The sequence below is a fragment of the Sminthopsis crassicaudata genome, chromosome 4, assembly GCF_048593235.1.
Source record: "Sminthopsis crassicaudata isolate SCR6 chromosome 4, ASM4859323v1, whole genome shotgun sequence".
NCBI lineage: Eukaryota > Metazoa > Chordata > Mammalia > Dasyuromorphia > Dasyuridae > Sminthopsis > Sminthopsis crassicaudata.
The window spans coordinates 35,184,931-35,204,874 of NC_133620.1; the positions used below are offsets into that span (position 1 = coordinate 35,184,931).

Sequence of the window (19,944 nt, forward strand, 5' to 3'; positions counted from 1 at the left end):
TGGCTTCCTATTAGCTCTAGAATAATATTAGCTCTAGAATAAAATACTTGTTCTTTTGTTTTTTAAAGCTTTTCACAATCTGGCTCCAACCTGCTTATCCATACTGACCTCACATTTCTTTTCATACAATATATTTTAGTTTGATAGATTTACTTGTTTTTCCTCAAACATGGCATGCTATTACCTGTCATTCTTGAATCACTGCATTAGTTAGCTTTCCAAAAACTATTCCTCATGCTTGTAATACTCTCATTCTCACTATCACTTTTAGGGAATCTATCTCCTTCAAAATAGTGGTTGCCACTTCTTATAAGGTGTAGTTCTTCCTCATTTTCCTCATCCTTATTGTGCAGCTCTCCAATTCCCTGCTTTTTACTAAGTCTTCATATTTTCAATCAGCAAATTTTTATTAAATATCTCCTATGTACAAAATGCTGAGGACACAAAGAAAAAATGAAATTTTCTTGGCTCAATATATGCAAGCTAAATCCAGAGAATCAGCAGATATTTATCAAAGGAAGAAAGACTAGAGCCAAGCTTTATTTTTCATTAATTCATTTTGTTTTCTTGATTATTTAATATTTTCTCCTGTTAACATTTAGAATAATTTTTAAAAATATTAAAAAAAAATGAACTTCTTCTCTCCCCTATCCCCAACCCCAACCCCCACTAAGAAACTACATGTATAAGTCATACAAAACATTTCCATAAAAGTGATATTGTGAAAGCTCTCCCCCCCCCTAAAAACAAACAAACAAAAATCCCTTAAAAAAAAATTTTTTTTTTTAAAAAGAGAGAGTATGCTTCAATTTTTCTCTGGATTTTTCAACTTAAGTCCTTCAGAGTAGTTGTGGATCACCATATTGCTTAGAATAGCAAAGTTATTTATAGGTGATCATCCCAGAACATTGCTATTACTATGTACACAGTACACTTTACTTTGCTTGAGTTTATGGAGGACTTTCAAGGTTTTTTCTGTGTCCTGCAGAACAAAGCTTTCAAGAAAACTAGTTACTCTAACATGGTGAAATTTTAACATGGTGATGGTCACAAGAGGATGGACTCAAGTAATGGAAGATAGCCTAAACAAAAGCCTGAGGCACAGGAACTGGAATACTATATCTGAGGAACACTAGACAGCAGTTTTCTCCCAGCAGAATATATGTTCCTTAAAGGCAGGGATGAGTTTGTGTTTTTCCTTATATCTCTAGCACACAACAAAGTGACTAGCTGGCACAGAGTAGGTGGCTGATAAATTTTATTGAATTTAATTGCGTTCCTATACCCAAAAGTTGGTTAAGAGCTTCAGTCTTGATTATTATTTTTAATAAATGAAAGCCCTCATATTTCAGGCCAAGCATCAGGCTTAAATATTTCCAAATGCTGAAAACTAGAAAAACATTTAATTAATATTTTGCATCAAGAAAAATACAGACAATTCTCAAATTTGCTGACTATGCCTCCTAAGCAGATATTTGCTTCAATTTATAGAATGTTTAATACTTTGATATATAGCTATATTCTGAATATTGGCCTCGTTTCCCAAGAACACTTAAACTCACTTTGTTTAAAATTGAAATAAGCATCTTCCTCCCCACAAACCTGACACTCTTCCTAACATTCTATGAATGACAGAACTATGCCTCCTACCTCTCCCCAAGTCATCAAGTCATATTTAATTGTTTTCTTTCATCCTTCACATCTAATCACCTACCAATTTTGTTTCTAATATTTTTCACTTTCTGTTTTCTTCCTTTCTATTTCTATTGCTACCCTCACCTCTTGCCATGATTCCCATTCAATTAATAAGTATTTAAGTGCCTTTTATATGACAATGTGCTATGTGCTAAAGATGTAGAGGTAAAAAAAAATAGAGTCTCTAGTCAAAGGAAGCTCACGTTCTAATTAGGGAGGAACAGTGTAGCAAATAGCTATGTACAAATGAAGTAATAATTGTAAAGAACTCAGCACAGAGTTGGAATGTAGTAGATATTCAATAAAAGCTTGTTCCCTACAAAGAAGTTAAATATAAATAAACTCTAATCAACAGAAAGCACTAGAATTAAGGGAGATTTGGAAAAGGCTTCTTATAAAAGCCAGGATTTTAGCTAATAGTTGAAGGCAGCCAGGAGGCATCAATGAAGACATAAAGCGCTCCAGGCATGAGGGACAATCACTGAAAATGTGCAAAGGCAAGAGATGGGATATCTTATTCCAAGGTCAGCAATGGGTTGCAAATCATCTGGGAGATGAAAAGTTGGAGAGAAGGAATAGGTTATAAAGGATTTTTTTGAGCAAAATAGAGGAATTTAAATTTGATGATGTAGGGAAAAGCAGATGGTCAGATCTGTGCTTTCTGAAGATCACTCTAATAGCCGAGTAGAGGACTGACTGGAGTAGGAAGAGACTTGTGGCAGACAGACCCACCAGCAGGTTGTTGCAACAATTCAGGTGTTGAGGTTGGTTTTGTTCTTGAAGAAGACAAAAATAGCATCACTATAAGTTATAGCATGTCCAACTGTGGCTGATATGAGCTCAGATGGCTCTACATTTGGGGTGGATTCACTAAATGTGTGCACACCTTACATTTCTTGAGTGAATTCAAAATTCTGCTTTACGTATAGAGTATAGCACCTTCTTTGATGAGGGCACACCATGCCGGGTTGTCCTGTGTCAAGGTCATACAATCAATTCCAAAATTCATAAAGACCTTGAGAGTGTCCTAGTACTGCTGTTTTTGACCACCATGGGAGCACTTGCCCTGCCTTGAGTTTTCCAAAATAGTATTTTAAGCAAACACACTTTTAGCATTCAAAAATGTGGCCAGCTACTGAAGTTATGCTCTTTGTAGTAGAGTCTGAATGCCTAGCAATTTAATTCAAGAAAGGACCTCCGTGTTAGATAGTTTAACCTACTAAGAAAATTCAAATGGAAGCAATTCAGTTTCCTGGCATGGCACTGGTATATTGGTAGTGTTACGTATCTAGATTTCATAGTCATAGAACAATGAGATCAGTACAAAAACTTTGTAGAACTTTAGTTTGGTAGGCATCCTAATAATACCCCTTCTCTCCCACACTTTCCTTTAGAACAATCCAAACAATGATCTAGTTCTGGAAATTAAGTGCATCAACCTCATTATCAATGTATACATCCCTAGAAAGTATACTGCCATGGCAAGTGAACTTATCCATTATACCCAAAATATCCATTTGTTGTAACTGATGGTTCCATAAACAGACAGATAGTTCTGGTTGATGGAGCACCTTTGTTTTTTTGTCATTAATTGTTAGGCCAAAATTAGCATAAGCAGCAGAGAAGTGATCCATACTTTGTTGTATTTTGGTTTCTGAAAGTGGATTGAGTGCACAATAATCTGCAAACAAAAAAACATCACCCACCAACTTTCCCTCCATTTTGTCTTCACTTGTAGCCTTTTTAAGTTGAAGAATTTACCATCAGTATGGTAGTTGACCTTGATGGCATGATTATCCTCTCTGAAGGAGTTTGACAACATGGCTGAAAACATCATGCTAAAAAGAACAGCAACAAGCATATAACCGTGTTTCAAAATTCATGTACAATATCAATGAACTTCTCCAGGGAACCAAATTTTGACATAATTTTCCATATGCCTGCATTACTGACAGTATCAAAGGCCTCGGACAGACTGATAAAAACTGTATACAGACTTCTGTTCTGTTCTTGGCATTTCTCCTGGAGTTGTCAGGCAGCAAACACTACAGACTGTCCCTTGGCCCTTTCTGAAGCCACACTAGCTCTCAAGTAGATGACTATCCCAGGTGAAGGATCAGCTATTAAGAATATCTCTGGCAAGAATTTTGCCAGCAATGACTAAGAGAGAGAACCCTCTGTGATTGTCATAGGACAATCCCCATCTCTTATCTTTATAAATACAGACTGTGGAAAGTGTCCTTGAACACCTGAGGAACAATGTCCTCTTGTCATGTAATCCTGAAAATTTCAGCCAGCTTTTGTATAAGCAACAGACCTCCTCCCCTACCTCTACTCCCACCCTGTAAATCTTAACTGGAATAGAATCAATACAAGGTGCTTTGCCACATGAAAGGAGCTTTAAAAAATTTCTAAATCTCTTATTCAGTTGGAAATTTGTCTAGAGAGGGACTGATTTCAGCTGGACATATACAGTCAATAGCTTCAGTATTGAGAGATGATAGTCTGCTGGGAAGTATTCAGCCCATCTTTCCAGTATCATGTTTTTATCACTAATTAATGTGGCTCCATTAGCAATGAGAAGCTAAAATGAAATATATACCTTTGGCCCATAAATAGTCTTCAGAGCACAAAAAAAAGTGCCTTGGATTGTTGCTGTTAGCATAAAACTGAATTTCATCTGTCTTCTTACTAAGCCTGCATCTAAAGTTCACTTGTACTTTAGCTTTTTTTTTGTTTTGTTTTGTTTTTTGGCTGAGGTAATTGGGGTTCAGTGACTTGCCCAGGATCATGTAGCTAGGAAGTGTTAAGTGTCTGAGACCAGATTTGAACTCAGATTCTCCTAACTTCAGGGCTGGTGCTCTATTCACTGTGCCACCTAGCTGTCCCCATACTTTATTTCTGATGAACTTAAATGCTGCCTTTTAAGAGATGAATGAACTATCCTGCCAGTAAAACCTGTAGAGTTCTTGTCTTTCATTTAGCAACTACTGAATTTCACTATCACTTTCATCAAACCATCTTGATGTTTATGAGTTTTCTGGTCCAGAAAAGTAAATAAAGTGCTATACAAGAAATCTTTGAAAGCTTCCCATTCCTTTTATTGCTCCACTATTACCAATCATGTGTTAGCTCAACTTTTCTTCCCAGTTAGTAATAAAATATGCCTGCTCAGAGAGGTTCTCTAGTCTGTCGACATTAACTCTTCTGCTTGGGACCAATTCTTGTTGAATGTGAATATTTGGACAGGATGAATTTTTGATCAATCTAGCTTTCTATATCACAAATTATCGTCATCACTCTCCCATCCTGTCTTGTCTCTTCTCCTTACTGCCCATTTTTGCCGATATTTTCTAGGAAGGTGCATCCATGAAGTTTTACTGTGTTTAAGTAAACAGTAGACAGTGGTAGTGATAAGGTGGTCTTGGAATGCACAAGTTTCATTAGGAAGTGACTACTGCTATTGCTGTTTCCAATTCCATTCCTCCCAAGGATTCCCTTCTATATCTGGTAGGAGTCTAGAAACTACTCTAGCATTAAAGCCACAAAATTATAAGTTTATGCTCTTTTGGCAAGTTGATAAAGGTCTTCAAATCTTAAAATTTTTCTGTGACCATATCAGGGTTTGTCATTGGGAAGCATAGGCACTGATAATGGTGGCAGGGTATTTTCCTGAAACTGGTAATGGCACTATTATGATCTTATTATTCACTCCTTTTGGTGGGCATTTGGTAGACTAGAGTTTTGCAAAATGTGCTCCAGCCTCAACACTCCCTTACACTGCAATCACTCCAGAAAAACATGTATCCTGCTTTATTGTTTATTATTATTATTTAGCTGGCTTTTATTTGCCATTTTTGTTTCATTCAAAGCTGTTATTTAGAAATAATACCTGTTGAGTTCTCTCACAATAAGAGTTGATTGTCTTTCAGGTCTACTGGATTTAATGTTGTCTGTAAGTACGCACACATTCTATGTACTGGTGTTGAGTGGAATCATCTTTGCAAAACAATTTTTTTCCTTTCAACTGCAGAGTAGAATTTCTGCCTTCTGCAATAATCAGGCAAGCAGCCAATGTTTAGGGTACCTTTTCTAGCCCCTTTCTCACACCAGGAGGTGAGCAAGTGGTCTTTATAAGATTGCTCAGACACATAGAAGGCTGCTGAAACCCACTGCTGCTGCCAGTAAGAAGACGACCCTATGGCGTCAGCTCCTTGCATACAGAGTTGTGACTATGGCTCTTAGTGTATACCTAATGCTTCATCACTTGCCTGTTACTACAGAACTTTGAGATAGGTAGAAATGGTAAAATGGTATGGATGACATCTTTTGATTTGTGCATAAACTATATTTAAGTGAGACAGCTGCACAAAATTATTGGTCTCACTCTTCCAGAGCTGCCACATCCCAGTGGTGTAACAGAGTCAAGATGACAAGTCATGGCTCAAGAAGAAGTGGTTGACCTTGGTATCTTCAGATACTAACGAAGCTCTAAGTGTTCAACAGTACCTGCTTCAGCTACCTTCATGGCAATTGGAACTAACTATTCTCATCTGCCCATCTGATTTAGCCTGTCAGTCAAAATGATTTACCAAGGTGTGGCTCCGAGCATGCTATAGCTTCTTGAAACTGCTGGTGAGAGAGACCAGAATCAGGTAGACATCAAAGGTGGAAAGCAGCCCTGAAAGTAGCCCTAGTAGTTTTCCCTGAACACACCTTACACCCCAGTACTGAGGTAATGAGGGTCAGTACCATAGGAAAGAAGGCCCGTGACAGAGACACAGGCAACAGATTGTTTCTCAGGAAAGGAATGAGGGGAGATGGCAGAAGATGGAAGATAGTCAGAAGTCAAAGATGACACCAGACTGTGATACAAGAGCTCTTTTAGCATTCAAAAAATGTGGCCAGCCTACTGAAGTTATGCTCTTTGTATCAGAGTCTGAATGCCTAGCAATTTAATTCAAGAAAGGACCTGTAATTCTGATACTAAGGCTCTAGAAGAATGGTGGTACAGTTGGTAATAATGGAAAATGTTTAGAAGAATGTTAATGTAGATGAAAAATGTTAATGAATTTAGTTTTTGAAATACTGATTTTAAGATGTCTATAAGATATTCAATTCAAGATATCCAATAGGCAGTTAAAGATGGCAGATAGTTAATATATATGGAAAGAGGCTGGATAAGATTTGAAGATGATCAGCATGGACATGATAATTCAATCATGATACTTTCCTCCATATTTGGAATTAATTCTGTTTCACCTCTCCTCAAAATCCCCACTTTTCCTTCAAGGTCCAAATAAATTATTATTGGAGACCAGTGGGGCTGTTTTCAACTCTTAGATTCTATGATCATTTTTGTTATTTAGTGAAATTAGGAAAGTTAATAAGTGAAATTGGAAATTTAAAAAAGCAGCAGAAATGTTATCACAAAATGATTATCACAGAAACAGAAAACAAAAATAAACAAAAAAAAAAAATCTCCCTGAGTGTCATCTAATCAGTCTCTCTGCTTTTTAGCATTTTGCCCAATTTAATTGCTGATATGTGAAAGCCTGGGTTTCACTACTTTTCATAAGAGGCTAAAGTGAAGCATTCCTGCAGACCATTCATAAATTAGAACAAAGTTTTCCCTTAAAAGAAAGAAATGGGGGAAGGGAAAATGGAATCAGAATTTAGAAGTCCTCTTGCTCAACCCTGTAGACTGTAGAGTTCTTTGTAAAGATGAAACTGAGATCCAGAGAGGTTAACCAATGTAACCAAGGCCACAGAGGTTACAGTAAGTAGCAGATCCCTTCTTTCTAAATCTGAGCTCTTTCCATAGGATTATGCTGCCTCCAGACATAAAGAAATCAAGTAGGGAAACTTTACTTATGAGATAAAATTTTTAGGCATTTTTAGAAAGAGGACAAGGAAGTAAGAGATGGAGTAAAGACCTTCATTTGATTTAAAGGGAACTTAAAATGGGAATGGTCCAGTAGATCTTGAGGGATAAAAAATACATGCAATAAGTAGAGGTAAGAGACATTTCATTGAAGACTAGCACACTGAAAGGTTTGGTGAAATATCTGAAGTCTAAGCTTATTTGAAGATAATTAAATAAAATCCAATGAACTTGGAAGGATTAACAGAAGAGTTGGAACATATAATCAGATGTTTTGAGAGGTTAAAACTTAATTTGGTTAGCAAAATATTTTCAAGATTACCTTCAGTATAAATATTATTATTCAAAGAATCTCTAATTTCACCAATGTGGATATCCCTCTTATGCAAGTATTATTTTTAAATTCTTTGGAAAGCTTGATGTTTCACCATTATACAACATTGTCAGTATAAAATATGAGCCTTTAAAGTCTAAAGGAAATTAGGGGTCCTTCACAAGGAGCTTTTTAATTTCCTGAAAGTAATCCAGCCTATTCTCCTTTATTTAATTCTGGACCCAACTCACTGTTCATTTGTATTGTTATTTATCCAGAAAAACAAACTGATTGATAAGTGATACAAGTTGTTCCTCCAAATGACTTTCTTCACAATCTTCTCTATGTGGGTAGTCAAGTTATACCTCTCTTTTGGAGACTTGTCAGTCTTCTGGGACTTGATGCCTCAAGTATGAAATCATATGAAGAGAAGCATTAGTAAGAAAAGCAACTGCCATCCTGAGGGAATTCCTTCTTAACTTGGAAGAAATCCAGAACAAATTCTATTAACAGTGGCTTATACCTTTTGTAAGCAAAATACCTGTTCTAGCATAATGCTAATCATAATAATCTTATATTTGCTGGAATCTATTTGCCTCTTTTAAGGAGGTACATACTGATTTAATTTGGGAGGTCTTATCAAGTTGTTGTTGTTTTGGTAGAATTGATTTCTTTGTAGAATTTCTCTTTTTATTCCCTGCAATTAATGTTGGTGCAAAAGCCACAATCACTTCTATGGTGATGTTTTTTTTTTTTTTCTCTCTCTAGATGCAGATGACATTTTCCATCCAAAATTTATTGGAAACGCTTTGGATCACTGAATTGCTAAGAAGAGCTAGGTCTATCATACTAATCATCACTCAACCTTGCTATTGTTATGTACCATGTCTTCTCAGTTCTAGTTTCACTCAGCACTAGTTCATGGGCTTTTCAGAAATCAGCCTGTTCATCATTTCTTAAAGAACAGTAACATTCCATTTCTTTCATATACCATAACTTATTCAGTCATTCTCCAACTGATGGGCATCCACTCACTTTCTAATTCTTTGCCATCACAAATAAGAGCTGCTACACACATTGTAGATATATGTCCTTTTACCTCTTTTACAACTGCTTTAGGATACAGACCTAGTAATGGCTTATGGTAATATTTTTACAAATATTTTTATGAATACTCCAATGAGATAAGCAAATGTCATATTTAAATGATATTTCTCCTTGATTAGTAATACCACCAACTCCTTTTCTTGATGAGTTCAGGGACTATCTGGGAGCAATCTTTCCATTTAGCTGTAACTTCTTTTTTTCCTGCTGGCTTTAATGTCATGAAAAATCATTTAGATAGGATTCTACATCTTAAGTAGTATGCCCACTTTTTAGCCACTAGACAAGGATTACAGTTTTGAGTGCCAACAGTTAATTTATCAGCAGTTTAAAAACTGTAAATAGAAGATTTTTTCTGTCTACAGAAATGGCTATTTTATATTCTTTAGTTTCATGGCTTCCCATGTCCAATGAATTCATCACCAAGAGGCCAACTTACTGAGCCTTTCCATACTTAGCTATGAATCTTAAATACATATTTCATGTTTTAAAACAGAACTATAGGGATAAAAGATTGCTTTTTAACATTCTACTCTGTCAAAATTCCTATTGTGTAGTTATCAAGTTCTTGAATCCCAACTTCAGAAATCAGAAACATAAGATTAATTATTTCATCTATATTTGTAAGTGGAAGACTATTTTATTTGTGAACTGAGGTTTAAGTTAAAATTTGCCAATAATCCCAAAAATGAATTAATAGGCAAGCTAAGAATTCACTTCCAATTTCAAACTTATTTCTCTATACAATGGAGCATGTTATTTCTGTAAGATCATGAAACCAACAATAGCAATTTTCTACAAACTTTACCATTCTAATTAAGGTTTTCTGGATGCAGTTGTTTGATATAACTCAAACTGAATTTTCCTCTCTTCAAAAGTGAACAGTCATTTGTTAAATGCTTGTGTATGACTAATAACAATTTTCAAATACATCATGTATGATATGGGAATACTCTCTAAACCAGGGGTTCACAAACTATGGCCCGCTGAGGACATTTATGCGGCTCGCCGGGTTATGGCAAATGGGCTGAGGGGCAGAGACATAGCGTGAGTTTTTGTTTTTACTATAGTCCGGCCCTCCCACAGTCTGAGGGACAGTGAACTGGCCCCCTATTTAAAAAGCTTGAGGACCACTGCTCTAAACCTTAAAGTTCCCTAACACTTTTGGGAACATAAGAGTTCTTTCTTCTTCCCCGCACCCCCACAAGTAGTAGATATTTCTATAAAGAATAAGCCTTACTTGTTTAGATGCTTTCCTGTTCTACTATTCTATCACAACTTCCCACCATAGAATCTAACACAAATTCTCAACCATCTATCGGCACTTACTCAAAGGCATCAGAAGAACTGATTGTTACTACTAAATAATGCCAAAGTTCAATTCATAAAGTGAATATGGCATGACACATACTTTATGTTCTAGACTTAAATACATTGATCTTAAAGTATCAGTTGTATCACTTAAGTATGGAACTGGAAAAAAAAAGTGTGTTTTGTGAATACTTTTGGTTTATTTCAAATAATTGTAGAGAAAATTACATTATATAAATATATTATTTACCAATTTATTCAACTATTTATATAATCTTCAACTAAGATGCTAGATCTATTAGATCTATATCTTAATAACAATTCTACATTAGGGTAGATAATAAACTTACCTTTGAAGAGCCATTTGAATACATCTGTATCATATTCTCTGCTCCCTGTTTTACCTTCAGTTCTATGTCCAATTGTTTTTTTAAGGCCATCAATTTATTATTGCTAGTAGTACTACGAGGATCACTATTTGGAGTATCTGGAGTCCTTGGACAATCTGTGAATTAAATGAAATGTAAATATTTACTCAAAAATTAATGATCTTCTAATGCTATAAGATAATACTTTCAAAGGATACATCTGTGTGCCTTGTAATAGTTCTATAACTATAAACAATCCAAAGGAAATTAATTCCCAGATGATTTTTTCTCAGGATTCTTGTATTGACTGAAACTTCAGATCCCATTCAACAAGCATTTATTAAGTACCTACTATTTGCCAGGCTTTGCAATACAACAAAAATTTTAAAAGCTAGAAAGCCATTAGAGTAGCTTTGATGTTAAGACTTAACAGTTTATCACCCAAGAAGTATTTAAAAAGTGGGACATCAAAGGTGGGGAAAAGATGGGAAAAAGGAAAAAAAAGATTCAATAATTTTTTCTAATGTTCTAAATACTCATTTTCAACCTCTTATGAACTTCACTACCAGTTTTCAATTAAAATGATTTGCTGAATCTTTTTGCTGGCCTAATATCATGCTCTTTACCTGATTCCATAGGAAGCATAACCAAATGTTATTTAAACCAATGTGAATGTCATTTTGTGACTAGAAGTCACCTAAATGTAAACATAGTACTTGGGAATAATTTATGTTTTAGGCATCCAAAGCCTTTCTCATTTAATTTCTATTGTAGAAAGGTCTTCCTACGAAAATTTCTTTCAGGTGCTATTGCTGTGTAGATCAGTGCTAATATTAAAAACAACAACCAGGGGCCAAGGAAGAGGATTGATGGATCCATTTTAGCCACACACTAACAAAATCTTTAATTCTTCCCGATAAGAAGTAACTAAGTCTCAACAATTTCTAAGATCTTTTTCAGCTTTAAATTTTTCTGAAATCTCAATACCTATTCAAGAGTATCCCAGTACTAAATAAAGAAAACAAAATTTTGCATTTACTAGAAATACAGAAACTTCAGTATAAGCTAGTATTGTTGATATGAAAAAAAATGTATAAAACAGAAGAGATTGTAAAAAATAGGATGGGATAATTAATATCTATTATTGCTATTTAAGATTAGCATATTATAGCTATTTCTGAAACAAAAACATACTCTGAAGATAAAAGTTTATAAAAAATGGTAATGAAATTTAGTCACTATGTTCATATACATACATTTAATATGTAAGCTAATAAAAGACTATCTTTCAACATTTACCTCGGATTAAAATATTTCTTTGTAAAATGTTTATAGCTGATAAAATTATGAGCATTATCTTGTAAAATAAATTTAACAAAATTCCTAATAAGGAAACATGTTTAAAATGATTGTAAATATATAACCTATATCAAATTGCTTGCTTTCTTGTGTGGGGGGGGATTTGGAACTCAAAATATTACAAAAATGAATGTTGATGTGATAGATGAGGCTCTTCTCAGCAATGAAATGATTCAAGACAACTCCAACAGACTTGGGATGGAAAATGTCATCTGCATACAGAGAGAAAACTATGGAAGCTGAAGGTGAATCAACATATAATATTTTCACCTTTTTTTTTTCCTTTTTGATCCAATTTATTTTACAACATGAAAAATATGGAAATGTATTTTAAAGAATTGCATATGATTGCTTGCTGTCTTGGCAAGGAATGAGGTAAGGGAGAGAGGGACAAAAATTTAAAACACAAAGTCTTACAAAAATGAATGTTGAAAACTATCTTTATGTGTATTTGGAAAAATAAAATACTACTGAAAGGAAAAAAACAAATAAATAACCTCCTCCTCCCCACAATATTATTCTCTGAAAGTTTTTTCATCATTCATCCTTATGGTCAGGTTGGCATTCAAGTAACAAGAGTATCAATGCTGATTTATCTTGACAACTTCATCATAAAATTGGTCCATCTTCTCCTTCTCAATAATAAATGTTGGCATCAGTATAAATATAAAATAAAGTATACTTCAAACTGCAAAAAACAAAAATGAATGTGGAAAACTATCTTTACATGTAACTGGGAAAAAATAAATACTAATTTAAAAATAAAATTTTGGTTTTACTACATATATATTTTAATAATACAAAAGCTAAAGATTCTGGGAAGATGTCAGAGTGGGTTGTTAAATTTCAGGTTCTCCAGATTTCCCCCACAAATAGAACAAATTTGTGCCTCAGGGCGAACATGGACTCCTGAAAAATCAAGAAGACTTGGAGCAGAACAGGGGTCCTCCAGAGATGACCCAAGAAGAAAGACCTTGGGGTAGGGATTAATCTGAAGTATTATGAAAAAAAGCTAACCAATTAGAAAAGGAGGTTCAGAGTCTCAAAGATAAAAATGATTCTTTGAAAACTAAAATGGGGCAAGGAAAAACTAGTGAAGCTATTGAGAGACCAAGAAATAACAAAGCGAATTATAAAGAATGAGAAAATAGAACAGAATGTAAAACATCTTATGAGAAAAATGACAAATATGGAGAACAGATAAAGAAGATAAAATATAAGAATAATTGGACTGCCAGAAATTTCTGACCAAAAAGAAAACCTTGACACAATAATGCAGGAAATAATCCAAGAAAATTGTCCTGGAATGACAGAATATGAGGGGAAAGTAGAAATAGAAAAAAATCCACTTATCACCACCTCAAAGAGATCCTTTGAGGAAAACACACAGGTATATTATTACCAAATGTTGAAACCCCTAGAGCAATGATTTTCAGGATTTTCTATCAACCAAACCCGAATTTAAAAGAAAATTTAACACATAAGAGCCAATATGAAAGATCAATGTTAAGGAATTTAACTGGGACAAATTTATAGCTTTTATATATACGTGTATGTATATTCTAAGTTTAAGATTCACATCAACATTGGAATAGCTCAAAAGAAAGATTGGCAGAGTTAAGATAAAAACAGTAATCATGTTATACAAATGAGGTTCAGAGAAAGAACAGACACAGAGGCATTAGAGGGAGAAGGGCTCCTAGTTGTGAAAAACTAATCATTTTAGAAATGGGTACAATAGGCTACACTAGATATATTCTATAAAGAGTACAGAACCCTCCAAAATCTATAAAGAAATAAGAGGGAAGGAATGGGCAGAGGGAGAAGCAAAGGTAGTGAGGGAAGAAGATGAGGGGGGAGGATTTTTCTTCGGTGGGGGGAGGTTAAGTAATAATAAGGCAAGTTAGGGAGCAAAATTTAAAGAGTCAGCAGGGATAGAAAATGTGTGTATGGGGGAGTGTATGTATGTGTATATATATATATATATGTATATATATATATATATATATACATATATATATATATATATTTACATGTGTATATACATAAATATATTTTCTTCACTGTAGCTTGCTTGGGAGTTAAGAGTGAGGGTGGGGATAAAAGGGGGAAAAAAGAATAATGTAAATAAGGTGCACGGATAGAACCAAAGAACAATTTACAAGAAAGTAAAGAAATAGTGGATATTCAGGGATGTAATTTCTTCTATACATACACACATACACTCTCACACTCTCTCTCTCTCACACACACTCTCTCTCTCTTAATCTGGTAATTTGTTGTTATGTATTTTGAATCCTTCCTGACATTTTGCTGAGCATGTGACAATGCTCTCTTTTGTTTTGAATTTATTTTTTTACTCTACTTTTCAAATAAAATAAATCTAACAAATAAAAACTATGTAATAGAAAAAGAAAAAACTAAACAAATAAATATATATATAAAAAGACAATACAAAAACTTCAAGTCTTATACTTCACCATAAAAAAAAAAAAAAAGCCAATTTTGCCTGTAAAACTATTAGAATTATCCTCTAATTTTAATTGGCTAAGAATTCTAAGGATCAGGGCTGTTTAAAAAGCTTCCTGGTATCTAGGATTTACCTTGAGTACAAAGAACAATCAGCTAGCTGGACCCTGATGATCCAATATACTGTGGACAACACTGAGGTAGAAGAGCACTCAACTGAATCAATGCCCTGTACTCACTAAAAATATTTCTGTTACAAACTAAATTAATCTCCTTTTGTTAACTATCAAAATCTTCTAGACATGTTTTATTTGTTCCAATACTGAAGGTGAAATACCACATCAGCGCAGTTAACTTAGATCTGTGACAAAAGAAAGTATTTCAAATATTCAGTTGCAAGAATTTTTAAACCTAAAAATGTTCATCCATACATCAAGGTAAGACTGTAAGAAATACATACACATATTCTGCCCTTCCCCCCAAAACACACACATACATCTCTTTCTTATCCCTGCTCCTTAATTTGCCTTGCTATTTACTTAACCTCTCCCCCCTCCTTATCCATAGATCCTTCCCTTGATTTTTTCCCACAATCTTTGCTTCCCGATCTGCCCATCCCTTTTCTCTTGTTTCTTTATATACTTCAGATGTAGTGTGGTCTATTTAACCTATTCCCGATTTGAGTAGGTTTTCAGAACTACAAGCCTTCCTCTCCTCTTTAATGCCTGTGTATTTTTCCTTTGCATCTCATTTATATAACATAATTACTATTTTTATCTTAACTGCCCCAACCTTTCTTTTAAGCTACCCTATTGTTGATGTCAATCTTAAACATAAGGCATACACTTCCCATATAAAAAACAAACAAACCAAAAAACCCCCTATAGTCCTGAAGTTAGGAGGATCTGAGTTCAAATCTGGTCTCAGACACTTAACACTTCCTAGCTATGTGACTTTGGGCAAGTGACTTAACCCCAGTTGCCTCAGGGGGGAAAAAAACTATAAACAATTCATTCATATTGAGTTCTTTGAAAATGATCTTTGAAATTGGGTACTGTATGTTCAATTTTCTATTAAGTTCAAGTTTGGCTGATAGAACATTCTGAAAATCTCAAAGATCATTAAATGTCCATATTTTCTAATTCAGTATTACAGATAATTTTACTGGAGATATTTTTGGCCACAGGCCTAGTTGTTTTGATTGTTGGTAGATACGCTTCCAGGACCTGCAGTTTTTAATTCTGGCTGCTGATAAATCCTATACAATTCTAATGGTAGCTTAGTTCCAGCATATTTGAATTGTTTTGTTTTTTCTTGTTTCTTTCAAAATTTTCTCTTTGATCTGGAAATTTTTGAAATTTGACAATAATATTGTGCATTTTCATACACAAAGAATCTCTGAGTTGGTAATTGGTGGATTTCCTCCATTTCTCCTCCCCCCTCAATGTTCTATCACCCCAGGGCAATTTTCTTGGATTATTTCTTGTATTATTGTGTCAAGATTCTTTTTTTGATCACAACTTTTTCATTCTTTATATTGTTTTATTTCTTGGTCTCTCATAGCTTCATTGGTTTCATCTTGCCCAATTCTAATTTTCAAATAATTATTTTCATCTTTAAGACTGTGTCTCCTTTTCTAGTTAGTTAACTTTTTTTTTTCATAATCTTGTTTTTCTTGTATGGTTTTTATTATCATTATTATTATTATTATTTTTAGTTTTTCTTCAATGTCTCATTTGATTTTTAAACTCTTTTTTGAGTTCTCCTATAAATTCTCTCTGGGCAGAGAACCATTTCATGTTACTCTTTGGGGTGGAAGCTTTTTTAAAATTCAGTGTCCTCCTCTCTGAAGATGAACTTCAGCCTTCCCCATTCTCATAGTAAGTTTCTATGGTGGGATTCTTTCTTCTTTGCCAGTTCATTTTTTTTTTGTTGTTTGTTTGTTTTTTAGGAAGAAGGATTAGTGCAAGCACCTCAGACCCCCAACTCTTCAAGCAGTTGGAGGGCAGGGAAGGGGGAAGTAAGAGTTTCTGTGGTTTCTGCAGGAGGCTCTAGCCAAAATCAGCTAGGAAAGTCTGAGGAGCCAGCCTGAAGATATTTGTACTTCATATGGGTACTTTCTTCAGATCTTCATGGCAAATTTGTTTTATTTGTAGGGGAAGTCTGGAGAGCTTGTAACTTACCGAACTACACTCCCATCTTTCCAGAATTCTCCCCCCCCCTTCAAATGCTTTTGAACTTAAGCACCCCCTTCAAATGCTTTAAGTTAAGTACCCCATTGATTTAAAAACAAAACAAAAAACTGAGACTGTGCCCCCAAAATGTCCCTACAATTTTTATGTATATTTATTTTCAAGTAATGTGATGTATCTGTACGTATTTATAATCATGTTAATAACCATAACAAAACTGAAAAAGATAAAAAAGACTATTTGATTGTAGAATCAACAGGCACCATCAGAGTTTGAGCAACAATAAATTCTTTAAGAAAGTGACTTGGTCAAGCACAAGGTATAGAAAAAAAATTATCTATCAAAGAACAATAACACAAAGCTTATACCATATAGGTACAATGACCACACTGGGTTCCAGAGACTTGGGAAAACAGATCTCTCTTGTCATGACCACAGCAGGGGGGATTGTGAAGGTGGAAGCAAGACAGTTGTGCTGATTTGACTGATTTAAAAAAAATTTTTTTATCTGTGTTATAATGGAAGCCTGAGTATGTAAAGGAAAGAATTATTTACATTTTTTGAACAGTTAATTTTAAATTTAACCATATAAAATGCTTTAGCAATGATTTAAAAAATATAAAGGTTGCCCAATTTAATTCCTGTGCACTTATATTACGTTTTAATAAATACTGCCCAAGCAGTTCCATTAACAGTAATATCAATAGGCATTCCATTTCATTAAGGCAAGCAATTAAATTCTTTTTTTTTTTTTTTTTTTACTATCAGGATAATACAGTTTATTTTCACCATTTCTTTTCATCAGGGTAGTGCAATACTTGAATTCTAATTCAGAACAATACCACTGCAGAGAAATAAATTATACTGGGAAAAAAAAAATGTGTCAGTTATATATATTTGTAAATGATTATAATATAAAACAAGTAAAAATGTTTCCATAAGTGCATTTAAAGTAGAATTACATCTCCAAATTTAATTTATATACACCTATTCCAGGAACCCCTACAAAAGGAAATAGGAAATAAAATTTTTAAAAATTATGAATTAAAATATGTATTAATAGCAAGATTTTTGCTCATTAAAATACTAGTATTTTTAAAAGGCAATGTGACTGAAATGGTTTCATTATTTTTTTAAATTTTAGTTTAAAATTTTACAATACAGCCATTCAAAGATCTCATATGTAGCTAGGTGGCACAATGGTAGCAAGGTCTCTCTGGATTCTGGAAGGTTTAAATTCAAATTTAGCCTCAGACACTGACCCTGGACAATCACTTCACTGTTTTAGCTTTTTCATCTCGAAAATGAAATGGAAAAGGAAAAAGATAAACTATTCCAATAGTTTTGCCAAGAAAATCTCAAATGAAGTGACAAAAAAGTTGAACATGATGAAAATGAGTCAACAACATCCAGAGGTCTAGATCTAAGTATAGTTTACTCTGACACTTCTTTCAAAAAAGATAACTCATGAAGATATTTAGATCCAAAATGAAAAAGTGTGCTATTTGTTGAGCTTAACAACAACATTCGTTTTTCTATTTCATCTATTTTATGTAAAGGTTTCTGCTGAAAATTAGTTATTACTCTTGCAATCTATTCAGAAAAGATTTTTATATTTTTAACAAATGAATTCTTAATCTGCTGAAATACTTTTGGAAGTATTTTCTAAAGAGGTTAGTTTTTGTTTTCAATGTAAGAATGTAAGCTTAAGAATTCTACTTAACAATTTTATTATATTTTATTTTTCTTTTGCTGAGGTAAATGTGGTTAAGTGACTTGCCCAGGGTCACACAGATAGGAAGTGTGAAGTGTTAAGTGTCTGAGGCCAGATTTGAATTCAGGAACTCCTGACTTCAGGAGGGGTGATGGTCTATCCACTGTGCCACCTAGCTGCCCCCTCTACTTAACAATTTTACTTCATTTGGGGCAACAAAAGCTGATTTCTTCATTTTGAAATGTATGTTAAAGATGGGTTTTGCTCTGGGGGTGATTAGGGGTGCCCCCAATTCCAGGTTTTTCATGCTGCTGTTTTTAAAGCTAGTTAGTTCTGGAGGTCTCTTTAAGTTTTAGTTCTTCAAAGATGGTTGATCTAAAGGGAGGGGTGGGTCACAGCTATTCTGGACTGTGTTCTGGTCTATGAGTGACCACAAATACTCTTCTCTCTGCCCTGGAACTACAATCAGGGCTCCTATATCTTTATGGTCATGAGACTTAATGAGTTTATGTTCTTCTGTACCCTGGGATTTTGACTTGGAACTGATTATGGGCAATGTAAGAGTCCCACACCAAATGTCAGCAAAGAGTCTCTTGTAATTTCCTTCCAACCAATTTTCTGACCCTTACCCTCATACCTTTTTTTCTTCCTGCCCCCAACTTTTCTGGGCTAAAGCTATGGAAGATTCTTTCAGTGTTTCAGTCATTTCCCATGGCCTGCATTGGGCTCCATTCTCACCTGAGTGAGCGAGAGAGCTTGACTGCTAAGTTGTCTTGGGCTGGAAAATTGTTTCACCCTGATCTTTTGTTCTGCCAGAATTCGTTTTTAAGTACTGTTGTAAAGTTGCTTGGAAGGAAATTTCAGAGGACTCAGATAAGCCCCTGCTTTACTCTTAGCTCCACCCCCCCAACCACCTTAAAAAAAAAGAAAAAGAAATATCATCAAAATGAATGTTAGGACTTCCTAAGCATAATTTCCATCCTATGCTGGGATCAAAACTTTGTATCTTTTTTTGGTGGGGATACAGAGCTTAAAAAGTAAAGTAGTTATACAAATAATGTTTAGAAATGCATTACTGTCCAATGAAGCCAAGAAACTAAGAGGCAGTATGGAATGATGAAGAGAAATAGTATCATTTAAGAATAGTGGGTTCTCATATATACTGGCCATGTGACCCTGAACAAGTCACTTAACTTCTTAATATTTCCAAGAAATACTTAGAATTGTAGATTGTTGAACATTTATGGATCTGCATTGATTGTGGGAGTAATTTGCCAGAAGCTCTTATATTAATAAAGTCACAAGTCTTCTCTCACCCTACCCCACCCCCAAAAGAAATTAGCATAGAAAAGATTTGGTTTCTTTTGAAACTTCGGCATAGATATATGAAAAAAACATATTTAGGTGTTAGACTATGTATTCATCTTTTCAATAGGCTTAGTAAAATACAGGAAATTCCAGGTCTGATTGTGTGTTGTGGTTTCATTCCTTGTTATTCAATTACCAGCAAGTACCCTTTGATTAACTCAATTTTG

General features: G+C 34.4%; 1 protein-coding gene across 3 annotated transcripts in view; it reads right to left on the reverse strand.

Annotated features, from left to right (window-relative positions):
- PKN2 (protein kinase N2) overlaps positions 1 to 19,944 on the reverse strand; it is a 152,776-nt gene that overhangs the window by 63,020 nt on the left and 69,812 nt on the right. For all 3 annotated transcript variants that reach the window (XM_074266308.1, XM_074266309.1, XM_074266310.1), the window contains one exon: positions 10,658 to 10,812. In XM_074266308.1, the coding sequence (XP_074122409.1) occupies positions 10,658 to 10,812 (155 nt within the window). The remainder of the gene's footprint in view (positions 1 to 10,657; positions 10,813 to 19,944) is intronic.